The 12850-nt window shown below is 37.8% G+C and overlaps 1 protein-coding gene across 6 annotated transcripts in view; it reads right to left on the reverse strand.

Moving 5' to 3' along the window:
* Positions 1-789: 789 nt before the first annotated feature.
* RAPGEF2 (Rap guanine nucleotide exchange factor 2) overlaps positions 790-12850 on the reverse strand; it is a 324353-nt gene continuing 312292 nt past the window's right edge. For all 6 annotated transcript variants that reach the window (XM_036762274.1, XM_036762270.1, XM_036762271.1 and 3 more), the window contains 4 exons: positions 10938-11163; positions 8980-9542; positions 4394-4699; positions 790-2880 (listed from right to left, as the gene is read on the reverse strand). In XM_036762274.1, coding sequence (XP_036618169.1) covers positions 2855-2880; positions 4394-4699; positions 8980-9542; positions 10938-11163 — 1121 coding nt within the window. In that variant the 3' untranslated portion in view covers positions 790-2854. The remainder of the gene's footprint in view (positions 2881-4393; positions 4700-8979; positions 9543-10937; positions 11164-12850) is intronic.

Genomic DNA, 12850 nt, shown 5'->3' on the forward strand with positions numbered 1-12850 from the left:
GAGATTCTGTGCTCCTGGGGGAGGTGCCAGAGGATAGGACATGCTAATAATTTCCTTATTTTCAAAGGCATCACAATGTAGGAAAAATATTGGCAAAACAGACCATTCAGAAAGGAGCTCCTAGGTTGGTGAGGGTACTGGAAACCACACATGATAACTTTATTGTATATTTAAAAGGAACAGCAAGTTGTATATGACAGACTTGCAGTTTCATGTGCAATCATCTTTTTTTTTATACTATGTTATGGAAACGCTTGTTCTATTCCATAAATTGAAAACTTAAAAAAACAAAAGAACTAGGGAACTTGGGATGTCAATCCAAATAAGAGAAGAATTCACTATCTTCAAGTATTTGGAGGGCCAGAGTGAGTGAAGTTGCAAAGAGGTAAGTTTTGGCTCAAGGTGAGGAAACATTTTGTAATGATTATAGAGTTCTTTGAAAACAGGATGGGCTGTCCCCACAAGTAGCTTGTCTCCAAATGGAGGCCAGATGAGAACTGACTTGTCAGGGATGTTGTCGAGGGGATTCCTGTGAAGGTATGGAATACAATGCGTAACTTCTGAGATCCCACAATTCTATGATAACTGAAATAAAGTTTCTTAAGTTGCATTAAAAAACAAACAAACAAACAAAACAAAAAAACAAGAGGCTGATATTCCCCAACAATGCGAAGGCTGTATTACTTTCACACACTTAAATTGTTGCTTCCACGGCGAGTGAGGCTGAGAAAGTCCTTTTAATAATTACTTCAACAGTGCATCGAGACACATTAAGAATAGAGACAATGCTCTCTGTTATATTTATTTATTTTCCAGCTTTGTACAAACTGGATGTAGAAGCATAAACATAGTACATTTCTACCATTTTCAACAAAAATATAACCAATATGTACAATTATTGTATTAAAAATACAAAAGGGATACAGACTCCACCAATGTCTTTCTAAAAGACATACAGGTACAAGTAGTATCAAAAGTATGAGGAAATCACCAGTTAATTAATTGTACATTCTGCACTGGACATCACAGAGTGAACTTGAGTTTAGCCGTCCTAGGTTCTACAATTACTTAATGCTTATATAACATCTGTGCAACTTGTGAGAGCTAGATTTCTGTCTTTCTATATGCACATGAGGTCCATAGCCTATATAATAAAACCGGCAAAGAATGCATATTATATGTAAAATTACAAATGCATAATTGACAATGTGATATATAAGCAAGTAGACAAAAGCCATGATTACAGGAGAGGATTATTAAATAAAGCACTGACATTGTTTCATACAGTGAAAAATCACTGCAATTTGACTTTAAAAGTTGAAGCTATTTACGTTTTATCTACTGATCAATATGATCAGCTGAGTTTAATGGAAAAAAAAAATCCAAGACCAGCAGTTCCTCACATTTGAGTACTACTCGGATTGGCAGCCTTCACTTTTTCCGGAGTCTGTGCAAAAACAACACAAAAATAGAGTGGAGGGGTCATTTCAGTCATGGGGTTAATAGCAGCTGTGAGCAGGTGGTTGCTACACGGAGGACTTTCTCTACACATGCAGTGTTTCTAAAGCCATCGAACAGTCTCATCTTTCACTGCAGAGTCTGCATTGCAAAGGCGGGCATATCTAACCAGGTTATTTATCTTTGATCACTTACTAGGCTTGTGGATTCCCTAATACCAAGCCAAAAGAGGGAGACTGACTCAGAAAGCAGTTCAAACAGCTGGCATCAAGCCATGACGTCCCAAGCTGCTTTTCCTGCAACATTATCCAGTTATCACTTTTCTCTGAAAATAACTAAATCTCTAAATTAACATAAACCACAACAACAACAACAAAAAGGTCAAGGAAATATAACTTAAAGGTGGGGTTGCCATTCATCTTCCTGAAGCAGGATCTTCCTTGTAAAGGAAAGTTCTCCTGGGCTCCACAAGGCTCAGACACAGGACACAGAAAGTCCTATTTCCCTCTACTGGATACGTGCAAATGCTTAGTTCTGCATAAAGGCCCTGCCTACTGGGGAGACAGCGGGGGTGGGGGGTGGGGAATCTTGGTAATTTAATGATTGGCTAAGATTTCATGTGTCCAGGATGGGGCATTCCTGGGGCAGGTTACCAGGGCAAACAGAGACAGTATCTCCTAGCTGGGCCTCCTATGCTTCTCTGTATAGCTACACCATGTCTGGTTATTTGGTTTTACAAAACCCAGGCTGGCAACTCTACTTTAAAATGGTACAAAATAATACTGTAATTCTTACAAATATGTAATAAAATGTACTCTTTTAACACAATGTTTAGAAACCATAACAAAAATAGGCATTGTAAACAAGCAAACTTAAAGAGTATTTCATCATGTTTTTGCTTTTCTTCCTTGGTAGGTTAAAGGCCCCAAATCGTTCAATGGCTGGCTTATCTCATTACCCCCAATGAGACCAAGTGCTAGGATTATGATTAAAATCTCAAAGGAAGGTTTAAAAACAAAACAAAACAAAACACCCCTTCTGGGCATCAAGAAGTGCAGCCCGAGTGAATCACCTGGATGTGGTGAAGATCTTGGAATTTGGAATGGTATCACGTGAGGCGGTAGACAGTGATGGTGGGAGGCCTGGAGAAGACTGCACTGGGCATTTGAAGCAACACAGTTTGAAAAGTGCCAGGGCAATTTCTTCACAGTATTTCACATGCAAGAGGGATGGGAAGGAAGGGAGAGAAGAAGCCCCATGCTGCTTTAAGGCAGGGAAGGAGGCAAATCGGTCCACCATCCTTTGGATTTGAGTTCCAAGGCTCCTACACTAGGGACATCTTCTTGTGCTCTCCTTTATTAGGTGGCTCACTCTGGATCCAGAAAAGCCCCAATTCTCAGACAGCAGAGACTTGCTCATCTTCTGTAAACACAAAACAGAGGGGAGGAAAAAAAAAAAGGAAAATCAACCAAAGGAAAATTTTCAATTTAGCTCAACAAACATTTACAATGCTATTAGGCGCCAATGCAAGTCTCCATTCGTGCGCTATAAAATTACTTCCCATACAAGTAATGTAAAGTACTCTCCACATCACCAGTTTTAGAGCTGGAAAGGCTCAGAGAGGTCATTTTAAACAAAGCCCTTATTTCACAGATGAGGTACCTATTCAAGGTCATAGAGGTAGTGACAGTGGTGGAGAAGACTGGGACCCGGGTCTTCTGCCTCCAACCTCTGTGCCTTTTTCTATATAGTTAATGCTAACCTCAAAGCTCCGTTGTCCATCCTCTGAAGTAGCATTTGAAAGAGCCAAAGGAAAGGAAGTTTTCAAAAACAGTTCCACGTCCTCCCACTGCCCAACATTTCTATCCTGGCATGTCAAGGTTCACTAATCTATGAAATCCCCAGAGAGGAAGCCAAGGATTTCATTATAGTTACTGCTAAACATGTTACCATCTGTCAGTCTATAAGGTTTTACATTTATTCATCAGACTCTCATGAAATGTGGTCCATGAAAACAGAACAGATTATTTCCACAGAGGGGCTTCAGAGGCCCATTATCATTGGACAAATAGAAATACTCCTGAAGTTCTACTAAAGATTCAGACACAGGTAAAGGGTAAAGCTGTGAGTTACTAATGTGGAGATTTTTTTTATTTAGAATTTTCGGTAGCCAATGAAATGCAGAGATTATGTTTGAAAACTTTTTTCTAAACTAGTAGTAGTCAGGTCTACCCAGAATGAGGTAGTAGTGCTCAGTGTTTTGAAGCTTAAATTATTTAGATAATTCCTTCAGTTCCTCTACTTCATTTGTATAAGAATAGTCAGAACCATTTCTGTTCATTCAAATATATTAAACTGTAAGGGCCAGAGGCTGATCAGCTGAAGTCCTTCGCAGAATGAAGTCTTTTGATTTCCTAACCCATCCAACCTCAACACCTTTCCCCTTCTTCCTTCTCCCTCCTCGCCTCAAGAATATCACATTTTCCTTGTAAAAGTTTCTCAGTTCCAGTGGACAATATGTCCTTTTACTTTTGAAATTTATGCAAGGAAATCAGTCATATGCATACTTTATCATAAGTGACTATTGAAGTCTTAAGACAACTTTTGGGTACTGTCAGGTATGGTATCTGATTATCATTAATGAAAAAAAAAATTAGCCTGAGAAGGAAAGGGGCTACCACCAACCATCTCATATCTCTGAAAGTATCAGTATATGATAGGAGAGATTCACTGCCCAGGCCTGGCCTGTGCTGTTCCAATCATCACCTGACTGGCATTTTCATTTATTTTGCTGCAAAATTCTTAAAAAGATAATGTTGTCCCCTTCCCCCACCACACGTATACACATAAACCAATTTCTTCAAGGTTTTAAAATTATAAAATGCTTTATAAATCTCCTGTGCTACATAAATGTAAATGACCATAATTAAATTACCATCCTCCTCTGTGGAAAACCCTTGAGGCTGATAGGAAGCCAGGCGTGGGTCTGACTCATTTGGTTTATGCCACTGAGGTTTGTTCACCGGCCGGTTTGTTGGATGACTGTGTGGTTGCTGTAATGTGGAGGGCCCAGGAGTATCACTTGTCCGGGCCACCATTCGAGACCTCTGGAGTGCAACATTGTAGTCTGGAGGTTTCCTGCTGGCTGGATGTGAATGTCCTTCTGGGAAATCAGTGATGGGGATTCCTACATAGCCTGGAGGGGTCGGTGGTGGTTCTCGATACCTGCCTTCCTTTCGTGCTGTAGTTAAAATAACATACCATTATGAGAAAACAGGACTCAACAATCAGAAAACAGATCATCCTCAGCCAGCCAGACTCAGCTTCAACTTCAGATGGAAAAAGAAACATAGTCTGCCTTAGATAGATTTTTATACTTTGATTGTTCTATTTTGGGAAATTTAAGTTCCTAGGGAGGTGATGGCAGATGAGTTCAAAATAAAATCCTTAGGACTGGTTTTGTGAATTGACTAGGGATAGTAAGGATTTTTCTCTGAGGGGGAAGGCAGGAATGGCGATCCTTCTTTTAGAACCTGTTGACCAGGACTTCTGAGTCTGGGATCCATGGAAAGACACGTTTTGTAATCCTAAGTATTTTACTTTATACATTTAAAAACACTGTTCTGAGAGGGGGTTCACAAACCTGGCCAGAATGCCAAGAGACCACAATACAAAAAAGGTTAAGGATTCCTGCTCCTTAGATCCAAATAGATCTAAATGATTCCTTTGGAGCTTCTCCAAGGGACCTCCAATGTTGGCTCTATAGGAAGCACTGACTGCTCAGTACCCTCGAATTCTGCTATGGCTCCACAAATCACATGGGTCAGGTCTAGGGTCAGGTATAATCTCTGAGGGGGAAAATGGAAAGAATTTTATCTCCATCTGAGAAGGAAAGTCTTAGAGGGGACAGGACCCTTGTCTTCAGATATTTGAAAGGGATATTACAAGGAAGAAGGTTTAGAACAGAGGCCCTTTTAACCTTTTTAGTACCACAGTACAGTAGTGAGGTCTTTTGGACCCTTCTCAGAATAACATTTTTAAAGCATAAAATATAAGGAAACCAACTGAGATATAATTCTACTTCTCCTCTTCTCCCCCCACCCCCAATTTAATCTTACTCTGTTTGTTATTCAAAAATGGAAGCACCTGAGTTTCCTGTCAATGAAAGAATGTGTGGAAACTGGAAGACCATTTATTAAGGAAAACAAAGGGCCTACATGCTTCAGATAAGGGTTGGACCAGATGACCTCTGACATCTTTTCCAAATCTACAAGGAAAAATGGGAGGTAATCAGTTTGGGTCTTCAAATGATCTTGGGAGATGGGGCAAAGGCTTATGATTCCATTGTTGGTTCTGTGTGTAGAGCAAGACAACTTCGCTTTACCCATTCTGACATGGGGTGGGAACTGGGGGAGACTAAAAACATAAACGTGGGGGGAAGAGAGGGCCATAATTCCTCATTTTTCACTGAAATGGAGATGACTACCTACCATATACTAGTAAAAATTGAGTCATACCTTCATACCTTTTTACCTTGCCTCCATGCTAAGATTCTAGGATTCAGGGATAAATCCAGAAGAATTTATTGTAGGATCTTAACACAGGGGTCTACAAATTTGCTTGTTAAATATTTTTACAACTGCATTTCAAATAATTAGTTTCCTTCATAATCTTATGTATTTTGTGTTATATGCATGTGTAATCTGGGAAGGTGCTATAGGCTTTACCGGACTTCCACAGAAGTCCAACACAAAGAAACGGTTAATAAACCTTGCCCTAAAGTTTCCATAAGGAATGAGTCCTTATTATAATTAGGGGTCTAAGACTTCACTATGAGAAACAATGAATTATGATTCAAAAAAAGAACTAGGGAATTCAATAGCAAATTATATAAAATTGATTTTTTAAAAAAGTTTGACAATTAAAGAAAAAAGTTAAGATAAACATTTTCTTCTAACCAAATTCCTTCAGTGTCATTCATGAATAAGAAACTGATATATGTACACATAGCTAAAGAAAAAAGGTTTTGATTTTCTATTTTACTATCTCCTTTAAACCAATGTTGTCAAATTCAAATAGAAATAGGGGCCACTAAACTGTACATAAGGATCCTTGTAGGCTTTTGACTTAGAAAACCACTTATTAACACCACCTATGTTCTACTGTACTTCTGTTGATTTTGTTAAATATTTCCCAATTGCATTTTAATCTGGTTCAGTCATACTAAAAAATGTTGGCACTTCTTTAAACCACATTTTTAATGGATTATCCCTATCATTCTACTTACCATCTTTGTCACTATCCAAGACTATAACTCTCTTTTCTGGTCATACCTATGTGTTCTCTCTTCTATTCAAAAGTAAGTTCCTTGAGGACAGTGCTAGGCACATGATGAATGCTTAATAAATACTTTTCATTGATTCCTTCACTTTTTTTTTCCATAGCTTTCAGAAAAAGAACACATCAGAATGTATTAAATGTCTGCTATTCAGGATACAAATTTGATACACAACTGTAGTCCTTTTAAGGACAAAAAAAATATAATTTCTTTACTGAGGGGAGAGACATATAGGATGCTGATATCCAGAGGTCCTGATTCTATTTCTGTACTCACATTTTAATAGCACGTGCCCTGAGTTTCCTATAGAAAATATATGCCATAGGTACCAAGGTCCAGGAGATTTGTTCATTTCAATTAAATAAAAATTTATTAAGCATCCACTACAAGTACATTCACTGTGCTTGGAACTGGGAAAGTAAAAATGAGATGGTCCTTGCTGAAAGGAGTTTATATGCTACATGTACACAGATAGGAAAAACAGAATAGATAAGTGGTGGGAGCAAAACAGAAATCTACATAAAGTGCTGAATAATGTATGAGAAGGGAAAAAAAATCATCTTCAGCTGGTGAGGGTTGGAAGAAATCAAGGAGGGCTATATGGAGGAGGAGTCCTGGGTTCAAGTCCTTCTTCGGACCCTTGTTAGTTGTATGACCCTGGCCAAGTCACTTATTAAGTTACAAGTGAGTTGATGACTTCCGGGGAGAAAATTTCCTGTATTACTGATGAAATTAAAGGTCTCATGCTAACTAGCAAGCTATGTTTGCCTAGAGTAACAAAAACTATAGTCAAGAAGGATAAGAACTGAGAAAAGATAATAGGATAAAGCAACTGAAAGCATGGTTTGATTGGAATGATGGGGTGTGATGCTACATTTCAAGGGGTTGAGGATTAAGTGGGTGGTAAGAAAATGCTAGCAGTGAGCACACACCATTCTTTGTATGGTTTTAGTATAGTGAAGGGCAGATAGATTCAGGACAATCTCTTTAGATGAGAGACAGGTTTTTTAAGGATAGGAGAAATGTAAGCATTTTATTTTTTGCAGGCATCAGTGAAGAAATGAGACAAAAGAAGAGAAAAGATAAGATGGAAAGAAAAGGGAGGGGATACAATTAAGGATAACACAGTAGGACTAAAAGACACATCATCCACAAAGTCTATAGCAAAAGAGGAGAGAATGGGTAAAGTTCTACAAAGGTTTCTAGGCATGGAACAATTTTGTTTTATTTTGGGTTTTTTGAAAAAGTAGAAAGCCAGGTCATCTAGTGAAAAAGAATAGGAGCTTGAGGAAAAAACTGGGAAACATGCATTATACAGGGTGTGTCATAAAGTCACAAGAAATGAATAAAAAAACTGTCAGGTCCTATCTGGGACCTGATAACATTACTATGTATTGGGCCTACTTGCTGACTTCTTCCAAGAGCTTCCTCCAAGATGGGTCTTTGGGGTGGTGGGAATATTGCAGGGATGAAAAGGGTGTGGCACAGTATGACTAGTGGAAGGGCAAGACAAGGACAGAAGACAGTGTCTTATTGAACTAGTTAACTGTAAATTAAAAACTATGAAGAGAGGAAAGTCAAGCTAGAATAACAGTAAATGACTGGAAGAACAAGGATGGCTGATCACACTGAGATTAAAGGCAGAATCCTTAGTAGAAGAAGTAGAAAGATAGGAGATTCAGAAGTGAATTTCACGGTTCAAGATTGTGGATATTGAACAATTCTGGGTAGCTATGAAGAGATTTTTATCCTCCATTAAAAAAAAATTACTGACAAAAATCCCTTTGCCTAGATACAAATATAATAGTTTAGAGAGTTTCTTAAAATGTTAAAATCCCTGTCCCAGTGATAATCCAAGATGATTTTTCTGGTCTAGCCATCTTGGCTTACCAGTGGGTTCAGGGCTTTTAAAAGTCAACTTTTGAACCACTGTTGAATCACATCAGGACCTTAAAATGCTGCATAAGACTCATTTTAATTATAATATATATTATATATATAAAATACATAAATATAATATATATATATAAAATGATAATATTATAGTTCTGAAAGTGACACCATCCTTTAAGTGAATGTACAATTCTAGACAAGGTGAAGGTACTACATCCATTCAGATAATACCCCCTCCTCCCACTCTTTTTTGGAAATAAAGTCAAGATTCAAATGCAATTCCAACTTACCAATAAGACCCTTTGCAGCAGTACTTGAGGTCACAGATATGTGAGCAGGCATAGGAACAGGTTTTGTCTCTTCTGTAGTGACAGATGTTATGCTACTTGTCTCCGCTTCAATGGAAACATCTTTCCCACCCCTTCGTTTGATGGTGCCCGTGTCACCCTCCGAGTCTTCTCCCCAATATCCAGTTGAGGATGCCCAGCTTGCCCTTGACTGAGCTTGGTCAAGACTCTCTCGACTTTGATTCTGTCTGTTGTACTTTGTGCTATGATCAGGAAACATAACTGGGTCCATATGACTGCTTGAGGCCCACAAGGCTGCACCATCACCTGCATTATCAAAATGAGCATGCCCAAAAGGAAGTGTCTCCCAGCTTCTCTGGTGCGGTATAGTTTGTATATTATCATGGGAACCACTTGAGCAAGAAGTCCAGCTTCCACGGCCACTGTCTGCTGCATCCAGTGAAGCTCTGTCCCCCTGGTCCTGTGAAAGTTCTTCAGTACTTGGGGAAGAAATCACTGTAGCCCCAGCATATAAACCCCGAGTCTCCGACACTGGTGCGTAGGACCTGAATGTATGATAGGAAAAATGGACAAAAATATTACTAGCATCACAAATTTTAAAAATCTTCAATCAAAAACAAATCTCTTTTCTGGGGGAGTGGGGTAGTAGGTAGGAAAAATCAAGAAAAGAGTAGCTTAATTGCCTACCACAACACCAGGGTAAAGTTAAAAGTTTTATGTGCTTTCCCCCGCTTTTGTCAATACCACGAAATTTTTAAAAAAGTGATAAAGAATGACTGTACTTAGTCCAGCTAAAGATTAGTCTCACAAGGCCAATGATAGCCTTAACACACTGACTGACTGGTAAAGGAAACAATTTCATTAAGAAGCACTGAGATTCTAAAATTATACATACCTAGCAGGAAAAATGAGTTTCAATATGACCTTCAACCTTATTAAAAAGCCAATAAAAATGGCCTGTGTTAGAACTTCTTCTAGGTATTCTAGAATGGTGCAGGAATTTTAAAATGGAAAGAGGAATATTTTCCTAGCACATATGCCAACAATGAGATCGTTTTAACCATCCACATTAGAAAAACAAAGTGAATGAAAAACACATCTCTCCTAGACTATGACATGCAGAAAGATAGGTAGCTTGTCAGATTATTCCACTTCTATCTATGTTTTGAACAGGAATGAGTTAGAACCAGCATTTTGAATTGAAGGAGGAAGATAAAGGACTAAACTGTATTTGAGAAAACTGTGCAGTGCTCTTAATGATATCTGGCTGCTCATGGCAGCAAAAGCCCATCTCTTTAATATCAACAACTAATTTGATTGCACAAGCATTTATTAGATTTATTTTACGTACAAGGCAGTGTGCTACCACCCAAAACCAAAAACCAAATAAACAAACAAAAAAACTGGTCCCTGCCTTCTGAGATCTTACATAAAATACCATATCTCTAAAGAATAAAAATTACATAGGAAAATAGTAAGATGCATAGCGTGCATAAGTAGATTGCACTGAGTATTACTGATTCCTGAGCAAGAAGTGGTATAAAGAAATATGTGAAAGACATGTATAAATGGAAAAGGAAGCGGGATGGTCACGCATTTATTAAGCACCTACTATAGGCCAGGCACTGGCACCTCAATGCCAATTAAAAGGAAAAAAGAGTTCAATTAAAAGAAGATAAGGATTCTAAGTATGTTGTGGATCCTTTTAGAAGATTTCTAGAAAAACATGGCTAAGAATTACACAGAATGAGAAGGCATAAAAGTGTTGCAACTGGCATCAGCAATGTTTCAGTGAAGACCTTCATTAGAACTTGGAAGAATGGAAGTGGGCTTCTGGGAGGAAAAAAGAGAATCTGCTGCAAACTGAGGAAAAATCCATAAAGTTAAAAAAGGAAACTTTAAAAATAAATTTTAAATGAAAGCATTAAAAAGATTCTTACCCTAAGCTATATTGATCTGGATCAAGCAGAGTTCGCCTCTCCATTCTGCCCATACCTAGATTAGTTTCCACAATGCTGACAGAATGTCGTTGTCTCCTCTCATCATGCAACGAGACTGGCATTGAGTCAAAGGAAGAATTGCTGACAATACTAGATCGGGAAGAGATTTCACTGTGACCAGAATCTGAAAAGTTATCCACAGTGCCACTAGGAGCCAAAGTATAACCTGCATGGGAAAGAGAATCAAATTCATCAGCGACCACAAGCATAACAAACCCGAATTCTAACACCAAATGGAAGGAAAGATATTGAAAAATAACACCAGTGAGCAGAAGAAAAAAAATTAACACATTTTAAGCATGGAGAGAAAGTGACAATGAGGTCAATGAAGGATTCAGAAAAGCAATATTTAAAACTGAGCTATGAACTTGCAATGAATCTGAGCTTCACCAATGACTTGTAATGCCTTGATTTCTTCAGCTATAAAATATGCTTACTAGTAGGCTTCTGAGATGAAATGGGATACAGAATAATTGATTACTTCAATTCATTTAACTTAAAAAATGTTATTTCGTGAAATGTTTATGCAATTTAAATGTCTTGTGATTTATGTCTTTTCTTAAAAAAATCATCTTCCAATTTTCCACGTGGGTCACTTTCTATCTTTAGAACTTTTGATGTGGCCTGAAATGATTCAATTTTCAGGTACACTCTACTCTGTGAATATTGCACGTTGTATAAGAGCTATGGGATAGCTATTGCATGTCCAAATTTCCAAAGTACGGAAATATGGTAAACAAAAAAATTAACAAAAGTACTAGAGAATATATTTTTGTACTGTAATGAGAAGGAAAGGTGGTAGTGTTAAAATTGTATCTAACCTATTTGAAAATAAACTTCTGACATTTAAACATCAGTGGTCTACGTCTAGACAATATAGAGCAAAGCATCAGATCAGGTCCAAATTCCTTCTTTTGAATGTCCAATCTACAGAGCTTACTAATACTAGAGAGCAAGGTGAGAAATGTTATTGTAACCAGTCTTTGACCATAATCCCTCAGGGCGGTTCTGGTCACTAAGAGCTCTCATATATTACTAGCTTGCTCCAGGGTAGGCCTGTGGAATTCACTTAGCATTAATTTATACAATAAGATCCAAATTTCAAAAGTCATTCCCAATATTTTATCAACTGTGACTCAAACTGGTAACCTTAGATTGTGACTGAAGGTCACTTTTCTTCTCAAATTGCTTTTTTTCCCTTCAATGGAAAATGATCTTGATATGTTGCCATCATCTGCCTCTGACCCTTCAGGAGTATCATGAAGTGAATTATGTAAAGAGTATCATGAAGTAAATTATATAAAGATCCTCTGAATTAAGGGTAGTACTGGATGCCCATGGCATCCTTTATGAAAACACCTAATTTATGTCATCATTTGTCCTGTCGTTCCTATTGAGCTGCCAAAAATAATTTTAGATGCCAGCAAGAATAAAGCTATGGATGGCCTTTTAATGAAGAGTTCTTAAATTCTTCTAGTCAGAAGATAACCTTGCCTTCTTTTCAATGTTACTGATGTTTCTCAATGATAAGCCTAATGCTGCTTAACTTTTTAGGAAGATAATATATGTATAATATAGATATACACAGCAAGTGAAAAATTCATGTCACTAATATTTAAAAATATTAGTTTTGTAGGCAATATAATAACAATTTCTACTTACAAAGTGCTTTCCCTCCACCATCTTTCCCCCACCCCCCCGCCCAAATTCTTAAACAGCGATTTATTATGTCCATTTTATGGATGAGGCTCAAAAAGATCAAGTGACTTGGCCAGGATCAACACGGCAAAGTAAGTGGCAGAGCTAGGATTATAACTCAAGTCATCCGAGGTCAGTGATTATTATCACATTAT

This window comes from Trichosurus vulpecula, chromosome 6 (genome assembly GCF_011100635.1).
Source record: "Trichosurus vulpecula isolate mTriVul1 chromosome 6, mTriVul1.pri, whole genome shotgun sequence".
In the NCBI taxonomy this organism is placed as follows: Eukaryota; Metazoa; Chordata; class Mammalia; order Diprotodontia; family Phalangeridae; genus Trichosurus; species Trichosurus vulpecula.